This window comes from Physcomitrium patens, chromosome 3, assembly GCF_059467195.1.
Source record: "Physcomitrium patens ecotype Gransden chromosome 3, ASM5946719v1, whole genome shotgun sequence".
NCBI classification, from domain to species: Eukaryota; Viridiplantae; Streptophyta; class Bryopsida; order Funariales; family Funariaceae; genus Physcomitrium; species Physcomitrium patens.
Window position 1 is genome coordinate 18,905,920 of NC_143412.1, and position 22,091 is coordinate 18,928,010.

The 22,091-nt window shown below is 32.8% G+C and overlaps 2 protein-coding genes across 2 annotated transcripts; both read left to right on the forward strand.

The window, feature by feature from the left end:
• The first annotated feature begins 1,886 nt into the window (after positions 1-1,886).
• LOC112279462 (PI-PLC X domain-containing protein At5g67130) lies at positions 1,887-6,852 on the forward strand. Its single transcript, XM_090248622.1, has 13 exons — positions 1,887-2,003; positions 2,234-2,335; positions 2,448-2,684; positions 2,821-2,908; positions 3,041-3,163; positions 3,294-3,325; positions 4,011-4,130; positions 4,266-4,403; positions 4,788-4,886; positions 5,169-5,472; positions 5,794-6,008; positions 6,130-6,216; positions 6,479-6,852. Exons 1-13 carry the CDS (start codon positions 1,887-1,889, stop codon positions 6,659-6,661), a joined length of 1,845 nt encoding a protein of 614 aa, XP_090104748.1. The 3' UTR covers positions 6,662-6,852.
• Positions 6,853-13,437: 6,585 nt separating this feature from the next.
• Positions 13,438-14,691, forward strand: LOC149989544 (uncharacterized). The gene has a single exon (XM_090249121.1). It carries the CDS (start codon positions 13,811-13,813, stop codon positions 14,573-14,575), a length of 765 nt encoding a protein of 254 aa, XP_090105247.1. The 5' UTR covers positions 13,438-13,810; the 3' UTR covers positions 14,576-14,691.
• Positions 14,692-22,091: the final 7,400 nt, after the last annotated feature.

Genomic DNA, 22,091 nt, shown 5'->3' on the forward strand with positions numbered 1-22,091 from the left:
AATATTTCTTATAATTAGCATGTATATGTTAATTAATAAATTCCATGTGGTTAAATTGTGTGTATAAATATAAATATATAGAGAAGAATGTTAAATAGACCCATCCTTGATGAAAAATATGGTAATCATGATGAATGTGGTTGCTTTTTATTGGTTGCAGATCCAATAATGGGGAAATGAATCTAGAAATCATTATTTTTTTTCATAATGGTTAGGATGGGTAGGTTGATTTAGTAAGAACTTGGGTCTATTTAACATTCCCCTATATATATATATATATATATCTCTTTCTCTCTCTCTCTCTATATATATATATATATTATAAAATAAATATTATATAATTTTTTGAAAAGACCTACTTATTGAAAATACACAAGGAATAGAAAATCTTATGATACATTAACTGGAAGTTTCAAAGGCAGTTGTTTGCATGCATAGGCCAAGTAAAGCCACCACTTTTGACTTGGGTTCCATTCCTACGCACTTTCGTTGAACAGAAAAGCTAAGCGTACACTTTGAAAGAACGTAAATAGATGAACGTAGATATCACAAGAACGTATGAATCAGATCAACGCCACAATCTTGACTTGGATGAATGGATGAATGAAGAAATGAGAAGAATGAATGTGGTGGTGGGAAGCGTGTTAGAAGGTGATGATCGCAAAGCCAAAGTGGTTGGTGGATATGACGTTGCTCTTGGCGGCTCCTTTAGCGGGGCCGGTGTTTCTGTACTCCCTGCCCTTACCTTTGGCGGCGCCTCTATTGCAATCTCGTGGCGTCAATTGAAGACCCGAATGCCCCGAGTTGAAGACCCCAGCTTGAAGACCCGCAACGCCGCTCCATGAGTGAAGCAACTTGGAAGCCGAGCAACTTTCCCGCCCCATTGGGTTCCAACCCCAGCTGCTTCGGTCCAGGATCTCTTTACTTTTATGTTTACTTTGTTTTTCTTTAATTAGAGCTCTGGTCCAACTTTGAATTAGTATGCACTTAAATTACAATGATATATCTTGATTCGGACCCCAGTTTCAGCATTCTGACAGCTGGTCGTCCTGATCAAGGAGTCAAATTGCGTACCTACTCTAAATTGAATAACCTTGTGACATTTTCATACAACAGTTAGGTTCTCTCTTTCTCTAAAAATGGTGTCAAGAAAATAGATTCGATACTCTTACATCACGAATGCGAAAAATTATTGATCATCCTCTCGTTAACATCTCAGATTAATAAAACATCACTTTGGGGTCTTTATTTATTCTTATAAATGTGAGCAATTCTCTGGTGAATGGGGCGTGTTTTGTGGGGGGTTTGCAACATGAAGCTTGAAAGTGTTGAAAAACTTTCCTAATAATAGTAACACAATCATGATATTAGGAGAAGAATACAACAAACAAGATGTGTTTTTCTCAACATCGTGGAATATTATTTCCAATTATTGAACTTAGTAGGTAATGGAAAGTCTACTACTCATCAACAACACCAATAACCCCCAAATAATACTGTGTTTAATTCGGAAATGAGGGGCAAGCAGCTCACACGAAGATGCAGGGGAACAGCATTTTCACTAAATAGTATGGGCCACGGATTGGAGGGAATCATTAGGGAACGACCAAAATTACATTTTTCTATGCTCCCTGTGTTGTGAACCCAAAAATATATACTATACACAGGAACACAAATACGTATATAATCGATATTAGTATATATACGAAGCAACCAAAGCAACGTGAGCGTTGACGGGGGAGTCTCCAGAGACTCAAAGCGGCGGAATGTTTGTCGATGGCTTTATTTAATTGATTAATTAATACAAATATTCCGGAATCGCGACTGAGAGTTGACAGTCACGTTTGTTGCGGAACCCGATCTCACGCTGACTGATCGATCGATCGATGAGTAACGAAGGCTGGCTGGCAGGCTGTCGAGGAGCGAGCGTGGCGACTGATGGGAATCTGCACTGTAGGTCCGCGGGCTTCACCACGATGCGATTGAACCATCCGGTCAAAGCTGTTGGTTGAGAATCAGGAAGGGGCTGATTCATGTGTGGACGGCGTGATGACTTTGGAGCACTCGAAGTAGCAGTCGAAGAATTTGCCTGAGGGGAAAGACTCGCAGCACCATTTTACAATACTTTGGGTCTCGGGTCAGATTTGAGGTTAGGTTCAAAGGGGAGAACCAAAATAACACGCTCCGCCGAGGATAGGTAGAACGTGACTGGGAACATTCTTATTGCAAAAAGGAACCTAGGCGGGCGATTTATGATGCGTTGCATAACGCGTCACGTGAGGCAGTGTGCTTCGTAATGGTGGTGTCAGTCAGTTGGCAGGATCTGATCGATGGGGTGTGATCAAGGAGCCACTGCGTTGTTAAGTCTAATGCTCATTTGACTGCTCTTAAGAGACATTGTAGTGGATGAAGATTTAAGATTGAGGTCGCCATTGATGGTGTTCCAGTGGAGAATTGAGAAAGGCTCGTACGGTTGGTACACATCATTATTATTGTGGGAAGCTGAGGAAAGCGAACTAGGAAAGCGACAGCCATCGAGCAGAAGGAAAAGTTTCGTGAGGAGATCTATGGTTGTTGACATGTGGATTTCATTGTTTCAATCGGAAGGATTACGCTTCTGTGATCAGCTCTGTGGTGAGGGGCAGGAGACCGAGCTTGCAGGCCATTTCTTCTGCAAAGCTCGAGTGGGTCGGAAGGATTAGTAAAAGTTGGGTGAATCCGCGTGATTTCGCGTCTCTTTGAACTAGAGTGCGCACTGTCGTTGCGTGCAGCAGCATCTAGGAATAGCAGGGAAAAGTGGGAAAAATCAGAAGGTAATAGGGCGGAAATTTGAAGTGCACAAGTCAGCAGCAGCGGCCTAGGAGGAAATCGTGGTGCTTTCCAACAATCGCCTGTCTTAGAGCTCGTGGTACGAACAGAAGTGGGGCTTTCATTTACGATGTGCGCTTCCTCGATACAATAGTTGGCGTGGGTTCATTTAGTATGGTGATCGCAGCAGAGAGACGCCATTCTGTAACTCACAAAAATGTTGAAAGTGCAGGTGACGTAACGAGAGCTCGAGCGTCCAAGAGGCGCAAGGATGTCGAAAGTAGGTGTGTTATTGTTGGTGGCTGTGACCACAATCGTTTGCTTGGGCTCTGGAAACGTGCATGCTCTTGGAGTGGTAAGCAGAATCTGGCAATTGGCTTCACTCCAGAATCCCGATTGCGCGAAGTTAGTATTTAATTACTGCCCTGAGTTGTCATAAGAGTGGATCACAGTTTGTAGCTCACTCGCTTCAGCCTGTATTGCAGTGCCGGCTGCAGTTTGGTCATTTCGGATCTGGGTACATCTAAGCGAACTCTATCAAAGCCAGATTTATGGCGGATGGTGTATGAAAGGAGTGAAAATTTTCAATTCCGCTCATAGCTTCAGTTGATGTTCGGGGCGTTTCCCAAAGATTTTTTTTTTTTTTTTTTTTTTTTTTTTTCTCCCCTTCTTCTTCTTCATCAAAGCTGTTGTACTAATAGCCACGCGTGACCATTCCACGCTCTTCAATCTCTTTTCACACCACTTGTGTACCAATTAGTTTCACAGTAGGCTTCCTAAAACCGTCTTTGAGGTCTTTGAAGAATGTGCTTCCTGAGTTGATTTGGAATTTCTTCAGGCTTTTCAGGAATTTGAGATACTTTGCATAGACAGCTGTTAAGTATGTTTCATTATTTACCTCTAAAGGATGTGCAGTTAGAAATTCTCTTCGGACTGTTTTTTTGGTCTTTTGGTTTTCGAAGATTCTAAACAAACTTTCAAACATTTGGAGGTTATCAGCTCAATTAAGTTGTACCGCGCTGAGAACTCTGCTGCGCCACTCAATCCCTAGTTGTGATTATTTTAGGCTTTGTCTACCATCATATCTCTTGGATAGGCACCGCCGTGTCGTGGTCAGAAGCACAGCGTAAATAGCGCATGTGAACTCAATGTGCGATGTTGTAGAATGTTTGATCTAAGAGCCCACAAAATGTTCTATGCAGGCCTCAGATCCTTGTACAACAGATCAGGACTGCGGACAAGGGTACTACTGTTTTTCTTGTGATGGAAATCCTTCGGTCTGCACCCTTGATTTTGCTTCCCCGGTCTCTTCTTTTGCACAGGTTTGAACCGAGCACGAGTCCTTTCTCAATAGATGAAACAACATTTAGCATATTTTGTTAATGTTCAGCTCAGAATACCTACTCCCACAATATCGTGATTGATTATTACACCCTGGATTTGTATGGTTTTTTCAGAACTTCTCCCAGCCCTTCAACAAGTATGCATGGGTCACAACGCACAACTCTTACGCCATTGTGGGTGAAGCGCCAGTTCTAGGAGTTACGATCGTCTCCCAAAAGAATCAGGAAGACAGTATTACCAGCCAACTTAGTGTACATTATTCATACCTTCTCCTTTCTCTAAATAAACGTCTATTCCTCACGATAATGCCGTAAGAGCACGAGGCCCCCATGTCGACCGAACTGCAATGCAACACATATTTTGTCAATTGGTTTTAGCCGCTGAGGGAGTTTCATAGTATTCACTTTGTCTCCATCGTTGGCATTGGACATCTTCCAGAAATGTTATTAATCTGGATATCAACCGAATTGACTAATTGTAACCTTAATCCTTCTGTTATTTCAGGTAGAATCAGCTAAAATAAGTTTATTTCCGAGGACCGTAAATGGTTGGATTCCTCAACACGTAGGTACCGCAGGCTGATGCTTAGAACGTCTTGAACAATGCACTGAAGATGATTTTGATGCAATGTGCAGAAAGGCGTCCGGGGCCTCATGCTTGACATTTACGAGCTGAACGGGGACATATGGCTTTGCCATTCGGTTTATCAACGGTGCTATGACTTCACTGCATTTGTAAGTGCTTCTGAGATGATCCTCTAACACTGCAATGCGTTTTTTGAGATCGGGATCAAGCTCGGTTACAGGTTTTATGTACTGCATTCAGATTGGAGCAGTCGTCTGTTTACAATATACAACTAGATATCTTTGTTCACAAGGTTAATGCTCCTCGAATTTTAGGTCGTATGCGCAACTTGTCACCATGGATTTAGGGCAGATCTGCACATTCAACCATTAAACAGTAGAATAGTACTGTCAACTCACTAACTAATGTACATAGTCTTTACACTGATCCAGCGACCACTTAACGGTACATTAACCGAGATTGAGACGTTCCTTGCGGCAAATCCGACTGAGGTAGTCACCATATTTTTCGAGGATTATGTTAACACCACGAACGCCCTCACCACAGCCTTTCAAGCTGCTGGTCTGACCAAATACTTGTTTCCGTTGGCCAAAATGCCCAAAGACGGGAGTGATTGGCCTACTCTGTCTACAATGATAGCGGACAATCAGAGACTGTTGGTTTTCACTTCGGATAAGAACAAGGAGGCCAGTGAGGGCTTCGCTTACCAGTGGAACTATGTGGTTGAAAACCAGTGTGAGTTGGCATGTTGCCCCTTTCTTATGAAGACTTTTCTGGTCATTGAAATTCTTTACCACGAAAGAACAATTATAATTTCAAAGCGATACAGTCGAACTTCTTCCAAATCATGTTAGAAACAGACGTACCTGAGAAATGCTTTTGGGGGTGATATTGTCAAAGCAATGCTACATCATACAAAATTAGTATTATGGCCTATGGAAACTAGAATCTATTGAGGGGCTTCAGGAGCAAGAGTTAAACGCGTTTATTCCCAGTTGAGAAGAAACTCACGATTTCCAGGAGTTCTCTAACCCTATACTGTGACTGGTTTCGCAGATGGTACATTGAATCAATCGTGTCTTCCTCGAGAATCTTCTGCTCTCTTGACAGATAAAATGAAGACGCTGTTTCTGCAGAATTATTTTCCTTCGAATCCAAACAGGACCACTGCTTGCATTGACAACTCTGACAACCTTAGCAAGGCCCTCAATGTATGCCACACAGCAGCAGGAAATCGGTGGGCAAACTTTTTGGCTGTGGACTTTTACCAGGTGAGTCCGATCCTTAGTCAAAGTGGCTTAAAAAGAGAGGTTCACTTCACAATTTCAGACTACTGCTCCTACCGTAAAGCCTAAGTGGGTCTTAAGTTTTTGACATTGCGTCTCATTGCAGAGAAGCACCAGTGAAGGAGTGTTCAAGGGGGTTAACACTCTAAATGGACAGTTGCATTGTGGCTGCGAGGACATTCGAGCCTGCGAGGCAAGTTTCCGTTCGACCTGTTTTCAATCTTTCCCACAACTCCTGATTTAATGGTCTCACTGCTCGCTTCTGTAACAGGTCGTCTGATACATTTGTGTTCTTTCTAAATACCACATCCCTCCTAGATTGGGTTCATTCTGTCATCTCGAGTTCAACCTTCTTTCTGTTTTTTTATTCTTTTGTCTTTCTCAATTCTCTTATGTGCTACAGTTATCCTCCGCTCTGTTAGGTTGTTGAGAGCTCCATTTCTTGTGTAATACAGGGCAGTACTGGCCCAGGAATTTGCAGTGTGGTGAACGCGTCCGTGGCATCACCCAGAGTACCCCCTCCACCAGGTCCACCAACTACGACGTCTCCACCGGGCCAATTGTCGGCGGGCATTTCATCCTCTCCATCCGTTGCTTTCAGTGCATTACTAGCGATTCTTTTGATATTTATTTGGTAGCTCATTCAGCTTAACGAGTTCAGCTACATAGAAATATTTGGCTTGATTTTTAAGGTCCATTTACCAGGCTCGGGCACAATGTTTCACGAAGAGTCATTTGTTGAAGAGTAGACAAGTAGGAATTTTCTCCCAGCAGTGTGAAATATACAGTAAATACAAAGGAATTCAGAACGTAGTCACAATTGAGCTAAGCTTTTGGTTTTAAGCTTATGATACATTTGAGCACTGCAGTTGTAAGTCGATTCCATACTTCCATGCGTGGTTACCGTTCATACTTCTGCTAGATTTTGATGTCAATTGTAACAAATCGAGAATGATGCGCTTAGTGACTCTTCCTCAGCGTGAACTAGAGATTCACAGAAGCAACTCATTGACGTTCCCTCCAAGCTTATCATGTGAGAAATACCTGCTTCGAGTTCTCTTTCAACTCTTCGTTCCTTTCAACTTCTTTCCCATGTCTACAATATGTGCCGTTGAGTATGAGTGGTTTCCTGAGTAGTACCCCACGATATCCGAGAACAAAGGCAGATTAAGAACACCTTTCAGTGTCCCATGGACGCAACATACCGAGCATGATGCATATTACCCTCATTCTTAAAAGAAATAGGATGCGACCGTCGGCAAGAATTCTGGTCCGCAAGCTCCAACGTAGTTAAGATTATCCAGCGATAGCCCCAATTAAACACATCCTCCTGCTTACAGCGAACTTCAGAAATAAATGGAACCACACCCACAGCCAGTATGAATTTTCAAATGGCTTAATAAATTCAAAGCGATGTTCTCTGGCTTGAATTCTTCCATGGCTGGAATCATTAGTTCTGTAATGGTGTGTTGGCAATCCTTGCGTCGGGTACCATTTGGCAACGTCGTTTTCAAGTTGAAGTCCTCAATCAGTTCCTATACTATGTTCGTCCGTTGCTCCCTTCGCAGATTCATTACAGGAGTGAACGTGTGACTCAAATACAGCAAAAAGTGAACAAGGATGAGTTGGTTTGGTTATTTATTCATTTGGAAACTCCACACTCGGAGAAACTGTTCTCAGAGTGATTTTAGCGAACTCAGTCTTGAGCACTGGGGTGTTGATTTCAGCCATAACTTCCGCTTTTTGGATGGTAATTATGGTGGCAAAACCTTCTTACCGAACTTGTGAGCGTTGCACCCTTTCGTGACTCCGGAAGTCTCATCCTTGAAGCTGTAGGTATTGGGCTCGTTGGCTGCAACCCTGCATTGCATTTTTGCAGCTTTGGTTGTCTGGTGTGTGAACTGTGTCTGACCAGTTAAGAATTCTATCTCTCTGGTGTAGATGCTCAAGGGTCAGACATAATATTTCGAAACTAAACTTCTGACGGGATTGTGGCAATTGGGTTTCTTAATTTTGTTGAGCTATGGTAAAGTTTTCCTTTGGTGTCAGTCGACTCTTACATGAGATTGTAGACAAACACCCTCATATTCAATTAACTTGAATATGATGTCAAACGATGATGCAAGTTTGAATTCAAGCTTGAACACCTCGGTTTGTGTTTGCAGGCTCGTAAGCAAGGAGGAGCTTGTGGACAGAGCATTTACTGGCAACTAAGGAGAGATTCTCATCAGGTTTGTGGGTGACAAATCTCTAGTGTTCCTTCAAGTCTGTTCCAGAGAGCATGTTTCAAATATTTTGCATCAAGCAAATTTGCAGTAAATAATGCCTTTTGTATCCTATTTTTAAGTTATCTGCCTCTCTCGAACTCTCTCCACAAACACACACACACATATATATATACGTACATACATACCTGTTGGCAGTGCTAGATCTTCACAGATACTTGCCTGCTGATTTCTCACATCTTGTACTTCATTATTTTTTGTAAAATGCAGCGACTTTATTCATTACACAGAATCAACAAATTCCTACTATGGTCAGTGTTGTTGAAGATGAAAATAACCTTGACAACCATCTTCAACAGAGCAGAGAATGCTTGAAGAACGAGGTGAGGAGTTAGTTTAGCCATCTTCTTCCGGAGCCACCAAATACTTGCCATATAATACAATCCGATCTTCTGCTGCCATCGTACTATCTTCAATCCGTTCTTTACAGTGGCACTTAAAGCGCAACCACAAAATTGACAAACTACTTCATGTAGTGATGGATTCGTCCACATGAAGCAATCTTTCTGAAGCTAGTGACTTATCCTGACACCAGTTCCGTGTGTTGCTAAATGTACAGTTCATGCCTGATCGGAGCAACTCATCTGAAATAGAAGCGTCTGGGAACATGGCACAACCACAACTACACACAAATGTGTTATTTTTATGGTATTTTAGTTTGAATTGATTGATGTGCAATTGTATATTCAATTGTTAACTCTTGTGATATAAATTATCAAGTGTTTCAATTTAAAATATGTCCATTATACATATGGGTATTGAAAAAAATAATTATGTTTCGATTATGATTCTTTGTATATGACCATAATACTTCTTTACATACAAAAAATACCAAATATTGAATCAATCTAAGACCATTCACTGTGATCTTTTCAAAAAAAAAAAAAAAAAAAGGTTAAATAAAAGAAATGATTATAATGAAAAAAGAAAAGAAAAGAAAAGAAAAAGTGTTGAAGTTCTCTTCTTTTTTTTTTTTTTTTTTTTCTTTTTTCTTTTTTCTACATCAGGGTAAAAAGAATCTAATATATTTATCTATCCATAAAAAAAATTGGAAATTTTTAAGTTTAATTTCTTAAATATTTTTAATTAAGTATTAAAAAAAAAAATCAAAAAAATATATCTCAAAGATTAAAAAGTTAAAAATTATATAAAATTAATTAATTATAAAAAATGGTTAATGCAACATCTCCAATTGATATTGCTATACTCCATGTAATCTCCACACAACTTTAATTGATTAAAATGTGTGCTCCAATACTTACTACATATTTGATAATCCAATATTTAAACTCAGTATCGTTTCAAAAATAGAATAAATAAAAAAATAATATTTTTGACAATCAAAGATATAAATAAATAAATAAATAAATGAAATTTTGAAATAAATAATTTTTGAAGCAAAGATATCTTGCAACCTATTTTCTTGTAAAATATTCAATGTCTCCTTCTTAACCACCATTCTTTTTTAGAACAAAGAAAAAGAAATATGAAAAAGAAAGAAACATACTATTAATTAGTTGTCTATAAGAAGATCATAAGATGTATAGCAATATCAATTTGGAATTTAGTGTTTATAATTTTGTAATTATAACATATATTTTAAAAATTAAAATAATTTAATTAATATTTTTATTCTTTATAATAATAAAAAATTAAAATTTTAATAAAAATAAAAATAAAAATATTAAAAATATTACTACAATATAATTAAGCAATTTATTATTTATAAAAAAATCTAAATATTATATATGCCTTAAAAAGTAAGATTTAAGATAAAAGTTTAAAAAATAAAATATTATTTCAAATATATATATATATATATATATATATATATAATACTAAAAAATTCTTGAAATAAGAATAAAGACAAGAAAGGCATTGATAAGGATAAAAAAGACTTTTCTCTTGTATCTATATATACTAATTAATTAAAAGCTATATGACAATACTCTATAAGACCTCCAACATACATCCAACTTATAAGATATGTGTTTAATTTGCAAAACAAATTTCTTCGATGTATAATATGCAACTAATTTGTTGGGCAAGTTTTTAACCTACTAATCAATAAAAAATTCGTATAAAGTCAAATAAATACCTATAAAGCTTTTAAGAAGCTCTTCCACAAGATATTATTAAATCTATATATATTTACCTTCTACTTTATATTTTATATCTAGATAATTATGTATATTATGACATATGGTTCCTACTTCTATTAATATTATTAGATAGTGAGAGTCTCTTTCAAAGTTGTGATAGTAAACACATTGTATTTTATCATCTATTAGTAAAAGAATATGTCATTTTTAAAGATTTTTATTTCTATTATATCATTTTGAAGGCATGACCAATGTCAATGTTTCACCTAGTAATTCAACAAACAATAGTCCTTAAGTTGAATTTTCTTGTTGTTAATTTTTTATCTTCTTAGCCCTATATACACAAAAAAAAAAAAAAAAAATAACAAACAAGGATAGAAGAAAGAATGTAATATTCATTAAAATTAATTATTTTTATAATAAAACATTGCTTGACTCTTCATCTTTTTTTTAATAGGCATTATTGATGAAAAGCATTAACCTTCTTTATTGCATTTGTAAGATTATATATGGCTTCTATTCACTAATACTATATCCATATTAATGTATAAGCTATTCTAATCTATTTTGGTGTTGCCTTGCATCTAAGACTTCTTTTTAATTTCAAATTCTTGATTATAGTCCACTTTTATAGAAAGAGGTGGCATTTGTCTTCTTTTTATTATATCCATTGTCTTGTTTGATTCAAAAAAAAATTACATGGAACACAAGTTGGATCTTCATAGAATTTGATAGGTCTAATCAATAAGTAACTAGATTATTTTATTCACAAATAGAAAAACGGTCTAAATCTATAATATCCTAATTTATTATAAAAACAATAAGTCTTGATATTACAACAAAATAACCATATATTGACTCTAATATAGAATTAAGATTGTTCTTTGCAATAAGTATTTGTATTGATCATTTTTTTATTCTTGATCTTTCTTTAATTGTACCTTCATTATTACATATAATTCCAATAAATAATTTGTCAAATTTTTTATGATTAGATTATTAACTTTTAAAAAGTCAAAGGTATTAAATTATGGATGATAAATATAATTAGCATAGAAAAATATTTTTTGAGTAGAAGAATATACTATATTCATATAAATAAACTTTATCAATGGTAAAAAAATTATCAAGTCATTTTAATAGTAATTGATGGTATATTTCAAATATTATTTCAAAACTTAATTCAATTGTTCCATTTGTCTATCAATTTGAAGATAGAAAGCAAAAGATAATTTTATGTCTACCTTTAATATTTTAAAAAAGATTTTTCAAAATTTTGATATAAATTGAAGCCATCTATATGATATAAAATCCTTTGGCAATCTATGATATTAATAATTATTGTCAAAATTTTATTTATTTATTTATTTATATTTTTATATATGATAGTTTCTAATTCCTATAATTACTAATAAAGTGAAGTTCTATACAATTTGATTTAATCTAGTAGTTGGTGCAAAGTTTCTCATGTTATAAATTTTATCTAAAACTTGTCAATTTCAACTTAAAGAAGATTGGTTGAAGATTGATACTTAGAAATTAATATTTGACAAAAATAATAATTGTCTAGTGTTAATTTATATTAACCAAAAAAAATTATTTATACTAAATCATGACCAAATATGGAGCCAAATGAAGTCGACAAAGAAAAATACAAATTATAGATCTTTGCAAAGAAGATGCAATTCACTATTCATAACTCCATGTATATAGTAGAACTATTGAATCATGGTGGTAGTTACATAGCTGGCAGAAATGATAAAAGTGTGGAAAGAAATATCAATATTCTTTTAAATTTTTAATATGGCTACAATTTTAAGATTTATTTAAGTAAAGTAATAAAAAATAGCCATTTTTTTTAATAAAAATTATTTGTGAAAGTATTATCTAATTTTAATACTAAAACTTAGAATAGATTTTAATAACATATATATCTTTAATTTAATCTTTCCTTTATTGAGTTGAATATCTATTTAAAATTCTTTCAGATTTTATTTTAGCAAGATCCAGAAGACAACTCTAACTTTTTTATTCTTATATTATAATTCAATAATATAAGAAATCACCAATTCGTTGAATTATAAATTGCTACATTCGAAAATGTATTTAGAAAACATCAAAATACTAATTTAACCGAGTGTGAGACTATGCAAATATTGATAATATATTTGATAACGGAATTTTTTCCACAAAATTGAATGGTATTTTCTGAGAAGAATTAGAAAAGCTGACCTTAGCTGTTGAAGACATTGTCCCTCCTGAAAGATTTTCAAATTCTCATTCGCCCAACTTCGAAATTGCTCCTCCATCAGGAAGTTGCCGAATGTTTCACATCGCAGACAGAGAACAGAACTTCAGGTTTTAGTAGTAATGTGCTGAAGACTTAACTCACTTCACTTTTGTCACAGCAAATTACCTGATTGACACGGATCATGCGCTCTGGGCGTTCCAACCATTGCAGTTCTGCCACAAGTGGATGTAACAAGCCGATTAGAAGACGGCAATACCTATGTGATGCGAGTCACACAACTCGTGTAACACTCATCTTTGCCATCCTGGTTGTATCCATTGAGAAATTACACTACATCCAATAAACTACCGATGAATCCGCACGCTATAGCAATGATCTCGTCGAGTTTTACTTGTGACTGTTCCATGCTCTCATTAGAGCCCACAGCTCAGATGCTATTGCATGAAAGTGATTAATGATCGAATGTTCCTTCACTGTGATTCCGGCACGGCATGAATTTCGATGCGATTGAGTGGGACTCAAAAAACAATCATTAAAAAGAATAATTTCATGAAATCTCAAATGCACCTTGACTACGGGTGATTCTGTCACGGCTTCGATACGTCACATGTCATATCTTTGATGTGGTCAGTAAGTACCAGAGCTACATAAATGGGAATGAATCAGTTCACTGAGAACACAAATCCCGGATGTTCTCTGCTTATTGACCGTAAGCCTTATCTGGAGCTATTGGGGTTGCACAACTTCAAATCCTGCTTGGTACCATCCAGCTTCACGACCAGACAGTGGTGGAATCAACATGAGTACATTCAACACCATTTTAAATAATTCATAATTCATTAGTATATGCTAAGTAACGTTTTCAGTGATAAAGCAAAAATTAGCTACGCGTTATGCGAAATATAGATTTTGATTGTAGCCATCTCTATCAGGCTAACACTGCTCTTTTGTATCTATCTAATTTACTGAAACAGCTTCCAAATCCTGATAAGTAGCTCAGATAAGAGCTTCACATAGAATAACCCTCAGCTGCTATTTCAATATGTGAACCCCTAAATAATAGAAAGATTCTGTAATCAAAAGGAAATGTATTCGTTACCGAAAGTTTGAGCTCAGATCTTTTACGCCAGGCAAATTTCGAGTTATTGAATGAGCCATCTCTGCAGCATTGCAACTATGGCCTCGCACAAAGCGAAGATGAACACGGCTACAGCGGTGATGTTGCGGCTCTATGTGTCCCTGGCTGCGCGCGGCACATATGCAATGCCCGATCGATCCATGCAAATCCATGCTATTGGTGTTTACGAATCCGCTTCGCAAGCGACGGAAGGCATCCGGGACGAAGTACATCGTTTCCCTATCGCAGCTAGTTACACCGACGATTTCGAAGACAGCGATGATAACATAGCAGTTGCCATTATCACCGAAAACTCGAATTCGGTTTTTCATCTAGTCTCTCGCTATGTTCGACTGCTGAGCGGGCTCATGGGCAACAAAGTAGATAGAGAACTCATCAGCAAAGGAGGCAAGCAGAAAAGTGGGAAAAAAAGCATGGGAAAGAAGATAAAGAAGGGAAAGAAGAAACAAGGGAAATGTACATGCGAGGAAGACGACGACGAAGACGTGGCATCTTCTCCGTCTGCTTCTCTTCATCAGGGCGACAATAATGTTGAACGACGGATGTATGAACGTGAAGACAACGATGGAGACGATGACGACGACAACGATGGAGACGATGACGACGACAACGATGAAGATGATGATGAGGACGATGTTGACAATGATGATGAGGACGATGATGAGGACGATGATGATAATGATGACGAGGACCGTGCATGTGAAGATGAAGACGAGGATTCTGAAGAATCTAGCGGTCATGGCCATAAGAAAAAATGTAAGCATAAAATAAAATAAAAATTAATAAAAAATTTAATAAATTTTGGATTTGTAAAATTTTAAAATCTAAAATCAAATTTGGTTTTGATTCAGATGTTGCAATTTATGGTCTAGAATCAGGCAAATAGATATCTTTCATCTTTAACTTATAAAAAAATTATATTATCAAAAAATATATTTTTTTATTCAAGGAGTTTTTTTTAAATATATGAAGTAATAAAAAAAGATATCATTATTTATAGAAAATTTATTTAATACATTAAATTGTTATTTTGAATAGTAATTTTTTTATTAAGCTAATACTTCTGTTTGACATCTTATAATTTATAAATCAATATAGTCAATCTAATATTAATATCATGACAATTTTGACCTTTATAATTTATAAATAAATATAGTCAATTTACTTAAATCTTTTATATCTTATTAATTTTTTTACTGTATACATTTATTCTAGCATTGATATTACTTATATATTTTTAAAACTATTGATGTTGTATAAAAAAATTAAATACACGTTTTAATCATTGAAATTTAAGAATTAAATCTTTTACTTTAAAATATGTAAAATCTACCAAATTTTAATTTGCAATTTGTATATGCTAATTAGTGATTCTATTTTTTTCAATTTTTTTTCAAATTATTAAAAATATAAGTATAAATTAAATTTATTTCAATATTTTATGGCTTAAAAATAAAAAATTGATATTTATACCATTCATTAAATTTTACGTTATTCTTATGAATTCTTATAATATTCTTATGGTTACATATAATAAAAAGGTTAATAATTATATGTAACTACTATAATATATAATAATGATTAATAGAATTCAAATATTTTTTTTTAAAAAAAATCTTATATATATTCCTTTAGTTATCACAGACATATATATTTATTATGATATTTACTTATATAATTAAGTAGAAATAGGTAAAAGTAGATTTATTTCATAATATTTTCTAGACAAGCTTCTTAGAAGCTTCATACCATTGTTTTGACTTTATATGTATTTGTAGTTGATTGGTAGGATAGAAACTTGGTCAATAAGTTAACCACCTATTAATAGCTTATGAAACAAGTTAATTATATGGCATACATATAAAAAACTTGCCTTACAAGTTAAGATACTTGTCTTGCAAAGTCAACATATTTTGGAGATTTTAAAGGATATTGCCACATAGCTCCTAGTTAAGAATATATATAGAGGTAAGAGTGAAGCCTTCTTCATTCTTTTCAATGTTGTTCTAGTCCTTAGTCTTGTTTCAAGATTTTTTAGTCTTCTTGTCTTTGATAATAGCCATTCTAGTTTAATACTATACCATCTTTGAGTGATTTTCTAGTCTTTTCAAATATCACAAGAGTGTATTGATATTTTAGTTCTTTGAGATTCATGTCCTTTATAGTTTGACAAGAGTGCTAATTTTTTATTCTTATCTTATATTAGAAGTGAGTGGATTATTTTACTTCTATTGTTGTATTTTGAAGGTTGTGGATTATCCACTTTTAAACAAATTATTTAATTTTTTATAACCAGTTTTTTTTTCTTAGAGGTTGTAGATAACCATCCTCTAATTTGATTTGTAGATTTGTTAAATTATTTGAAATGGAGGAAATAATCATGGATGCAACTTGGTGGAAGTGAGAATAGAATTGCAACTATTGCAGATCTATACAAACTTGTTAACATTCTTAGAATAGAAATTTCACAAATTACTATTGTCAACTATAGAAATACTAATTCTATGCCTATGGAAGAAGTTCAGAACCTATGGTAAGAAGTTGTGCAAATGAAGGAAGCAAGTAAATTAAATTCAAACCCAAATTTAAAATTTTTTGCTCCTACAAGTACGATAGAGATATGAATTAGTATGCTAGATAAGTTTAATGGAACGAGATCAAAATTTTGACAATTTTTGCAACAAGTCAAGCCCTATCTAAGGTTGTATTTCTTCCAATACCTTAATAGATTTACTAAAATTGGGTTCATAAGTACACTTCTATTTAGAAGTACTCTCTCTTAGTTTGTACTTTTAATAGAAAAGGATTCATGACTTCTTTATGATTAAAATTCAATCCTAAAAGTATTTACAGCTACATTTGGAAAAAGTGATCGAGAAAGAGTAACAGAGACCAGGCTCTTATGTATATAGCAAGGATTACGGTCAACCACTATATATGTTGTTGAATTCCAAAATATTACTTGCAACATAGACTAGAATAACAAAGTCCTTATCAATCAATTTTGATATGGATTGAAGGATAATTTCAAAGATTTGTTATTAATAATATCAAAAACAAAATCTTTCAAACAGTTTATTGTTCAAGCCATTGTATGTGACATTTGATTATTTGAAAGGCGTCAAGAATAAAGACTTGGTTGGAGAGAAATAAATCAAGTAATGACAGTAATTCCTAAGTTTTCAAAAACTTATTCATGAAGACTAAAAATAATACAAATTGATAGAGTACGTTTTAAATTCCTCATGGAGCAAAAAAAGACTTGACATCATCAAGAAGATTTGTGCTTATATTGTAAAAAAGCTAATCACACTAATCAACATTTTCTAAAGAAGCAATACAATGACAAAATGAAGAGCACAATTTCCAAAAAAAAAATAATGTGTGCAAAAATGAGTTTTTTTAGCTACAATAGGGGTTGAGTAGCTAAAATCATGTATAATACTTAATAAAGGTTCTATTCTCTCTTTAGATTCCTCACCTTGTTTTATAATAGATATGTGTTTAGGACCTAAAAATCACAAAGTCTTTATATTATTAGATTTAGAAATCTCAACCTATTTTATAAACAAAGACTTTGTTAAAAAATAAGAAATATCTTTAATCAAGAAAATTAAACTTGTACATGTAGAAGTCATAGATGGTCGTTTGTTATCTTATTTGCTTTTCATTCTAAAAAAATTTCAGTAGTTGAAATTAACTACAAGATCCATAATAAAGATTTTTTTGTAATTATGGATTCATTTCAAGAATGACATCATTATCTAAAAGGTGTTTTTTAGTCCAATTATTATGTATATAGATCATAAGAACCTTGAGTACTTTATGTCTAGATGCATTTTGAATTGTCACCAAGCTCGTTGGAGTATGTTTGTATAAAGATTTGATTTCAAGATCACCTATAGACTTAGAAAACAACAAGATTTATCAAATGTCCTTTCTAAATGTTATTGTATTGTAATTATTTATGATATATAAAAATTAATTAAAATATATGATATATTTATAAGTGTTGATGTGTATTAGGATGGTTAGTATATTAATTTAAAAAGAGTTGATATAAGAAAATTTATTTTGAAATTTACCTATTTTTATTTTAATATTTAAATTATACAAGATTTAGATATTTAGTATAAAATTTAAGGAGAAGATTGAGACTCAATGATAAAGATTCAAACTTGTAAGAAAATTATTTAGAAGAATGAAAGCAAGGTATGGATAGATGAAAACAAAGAATGAAGATCTTCATCTCTATTCGATGAAAGCCATACCTAATAGGCTCTTAAGAGACTATCTACGACCATAACAAGGATTTTGGTAACTTCAAAATATGCAATTAAAAATTAAAATTAAGGATTATAAGGTTTACAATTTGGACTATAATTTATGTGTAAATTTTAGAAGATTTGGAATAAGCATGATAAAGTTATAGCCATTTGAAATTAAGGTGTCTTTTTAAGATATATTGTTGCTCTTTTGAGAATACAAGGAAATATACAATAGATTTTTGAGTTCGAGAGATATAGACATAAAGATGATTTCAAGACTTATATCTTTTATGAAGGAATTTTTACATTTTGAGTTTGTATGAAGGAATTATAAAGTATTGAAGATAGCATATTTAATTCAAAGGCAATAAGTGAGTCGTTTTGTTGATAGTAATGGTTGGAGCCATATCTTGAGTTTTTCGACAAGTTTTTTGTTCAAAATTTCTAAAAGTGTGTATTAATAGGTTAAAAAGCTATATATCAAAATTTTATAATATTTAATTACTTAATTTGTAAAATATAAAAAAAATTATACACAGATATATATATATAAGCAAGAATATGAAGCTACTATTAGAATTTTGGAAATATCTCAAGATGTATAACAAATTTATAATTGAAATATGTTGTAGTAGTTGTTGAAAGTACAAAAATATTTTATGTAAAATTTTATTTTATTTGGATGGTTTGATTGTGAGATATAAACTATTCAAATTTGAAAATATTTCATCTTAAGGATATATAAAGTTTTATAATATTTTTATAATATTTTGGCTGATCTTTGATACTTAGGACTTATGTATTGATGTAATTGTCTCTACAAGGACAATTTTATATATAAACTTGGTATATTTCTATCTTGTGACTTAATTGAGCAATTAATGATAAGAAGAAGGCTAGTACTTTCTTGAGGCAAATTCTCTCTACCTCAACATCCTTATCTTGCACCAAAAGAAAAAAAATGTAATTTTTGATCAACAAAAATAATTCTCTTGAAGTCTAAGCATTTTCATCTTTGAGCAATAAAATAAACATTCATTGTTGATTCAACCTTTATTGAGCAAATTCAATCAAGTATGTCTTCTAATCATCTTATTTATGATATCAAGAATAATTCTTCTAAGTCTCATAATACTTCTAAGTTTGACTTTAAAAATAATCTACTCTACTTCAAGGAAAAATTATAAATTTCAAGAGACAAAGCACAATTACATGTTCTTTAAGTTCTTCATGACTTTCTAATAGCTAGATATTTTGGATACAATAAAACTTTGGAGCTAATATCTAGAGATTTTTTGTAGCTTCAAATTTGGAATGCAGTCAAAGACTTTGTACAATCATATGATATTTGTTCAAGATTCAAAACTCCTTGTCATCAACCTTATGGACTTCTTCAATCATTACTTATTTTGAAACAATCATAATTTTAAGTTTCTATAGATGTTATTACAGATCTTTTAATTTCAAGTTCCTATGATTTTATATTTTTAATAGTAGATTGCTTTATCAAAATAGCACATTTTGTATCATGTAAAAAATCCATCATAAGTGAAGAAACAGCTAAATTTTTTCTTGACAACATCTATTATTATTATGGATTGTTTAAGGATATTATATTGGATAAGAAGACTCAATTTATATCAAGATCTTAGAGAATCTTTTTTAAATATTAAAGGTGGATATAAAGCTCTCTTTGACTTTTTATTCTCAAACTTATGAATAAAAAAAACAAGTGAATCAAGTTTTGGAATAAAATTTGAGGTGTATCATTAATTATCATCAAGATAATTAGACAACTTTTTTTCCATTTGCAAGTTTACATACAATAATTCAATATATTTTTCTAGTAAAAAAATATCTTTCTATGCCAATTATGATTATTATCTATGACTTGATACTTTTGACTTTTCAAAAATTGATAATCTTACAACAAAAGATTTGGTGAATTATTTGTCAAAACTACGTGCAATAATGAAAGTACAATTAAAAGAAGCTCAAGAATGACAAAAGATCAATTGTGATACCTATTATAAGAAATAACCACAATTCAATATTGATGATAAGGTATGGCTACTTTGTCGTAATATCAAGACTACTCATCCTTGTAACAAGTTGGACTATCATAGGCTTAGACATCTTCTTATTAATGAACAAGTCAATCTTGTTGCTTATCGATTATATCTACTAATGTTTATGAAGATCCATCTTGTATTCCATGCACCTTTTTTTAAGCCATATAAAATAATGAATATCTTAAGAAGAAGATAAATGCCACTTATTCTTATAGAAATGGATAATAATCAAGAATTTGAAGTAGAAAAAATCTTAGATTCAAAGTAGTCCCAAAATAAATTAGAATATCTTATTCATTGGCATGGATGTAATATTAGTGAATGTACATGAGAGCCAGTAAAGAATCTTGTAAATGCAATAAAGAAGATTGATGTTTTTCATTTATGATATCTATCAAATTCAAGATGAAGAATAACAAATCTTTATTATAAAAGAAATAAGATCCAAGAAAGATAGGATTTTACCTTCTACTCTTGTTTGGTACTTTTGTGCATTTGTGATGCTAAAGACATAAAAAACCAACAACCTACAAATTCAACTCAAGAACTATCACTTACTGACTTATCAAATGAAATATTACAATTGTCACAACCTTCAAGACAATGTAATTGAGATAAAGATCTTCAAAAATAACATGTCTTTTTTTCAAATAGATAGTGAGATACAACATATTTGATATTATGACTTTCAAAGAGACTTTCAATGTTTGGTGATTTTATTAGAGGTTGAAACTATTTTAGACCATATTTTAAATATTTTATTTGAAGGAAGTTACAAAGGCCTCAATAATAATCAAACAACAAGGTAGTGTTCTTACCTTGTTATGAGACACTATCAATGGCTACAAAGACCTATCAACCATGTTCAAAGAGAACAAAAATCAAAGTATGTCGTAAACACAATTCACTGTATCTTGGATTTTTTTAACATATGATGACTACTTTTTGTGGAATTCATTCCTAGAAGATGAGGTAATGTCACAGACATACATATTTATTATAATATTTATTTATATATTTAAATATAAATAGGTAAAAATAAATTTATTTCATAATATTTTTTACACAAGCTTTCTAGAAACTTCACAGATGCTGTTTTGACTTTATATGTATTTGTTGTTGATTAATAGGTTAGAAACTTGGTCAACAAGTTAACCACGTATTGGTAGCTTGCAAAACAAGCTAATTATGTAGCATACATATAAAAAAAACTTGTCTTGTAAAGTCAACACATTTTGGAGATCCTATAGGATATCGCCATATAGTTCCTAATTAAGAATATATATGGATGGAAGAATGAAGACTTCTTTACTCTTATCAATGTTTTTTTTAGTCTTTAGTCTTGTTTCAAGACTTTCTAGACTTCTTATCTTTGACAATAGCTATTCTAGTTTAATATTATATCATCTTTAAGTGATCTTCTAATCTTTTCAAGTACTACAAGAGTGTATTATCATTTTAGTTCTTTGAGGTTCGTGTCCTTGATATGAATATGCTACAATATTAAGATTATCCATATATTTTTTATAATAGAAAATATATTTTTAAATATGATAAGTTATCACCAATCTAACAATGGCATAATAATTTTCATGGATTTTATTTATTGTTTTGTCTTCATATAGGGCCCAAATTGCATGCCTTTATAATATCACTTATGATTAGATCTTGACTTAATTTTTCTACTTATTACCTTACAAATTCTAGGCATCTAAAAAATATTTCAATACTTGGTTAAGGCAATGCTTCTTTGCTATAGTATTCACATCTTTCAAATTTCATGCTCTCAAAAATTTGAGTGCATTGTATATATTATTCTTTTAAAAATTCAACGAATTTGTAATTTATTTGTCAATGCTACTTAGACAAGTGTGTCAGTCTTCAATACCTTTATTGCTCCATTATCTTGATTTTCTTGCCAACTTATCCATTGCTTTATTATGCCAATACCA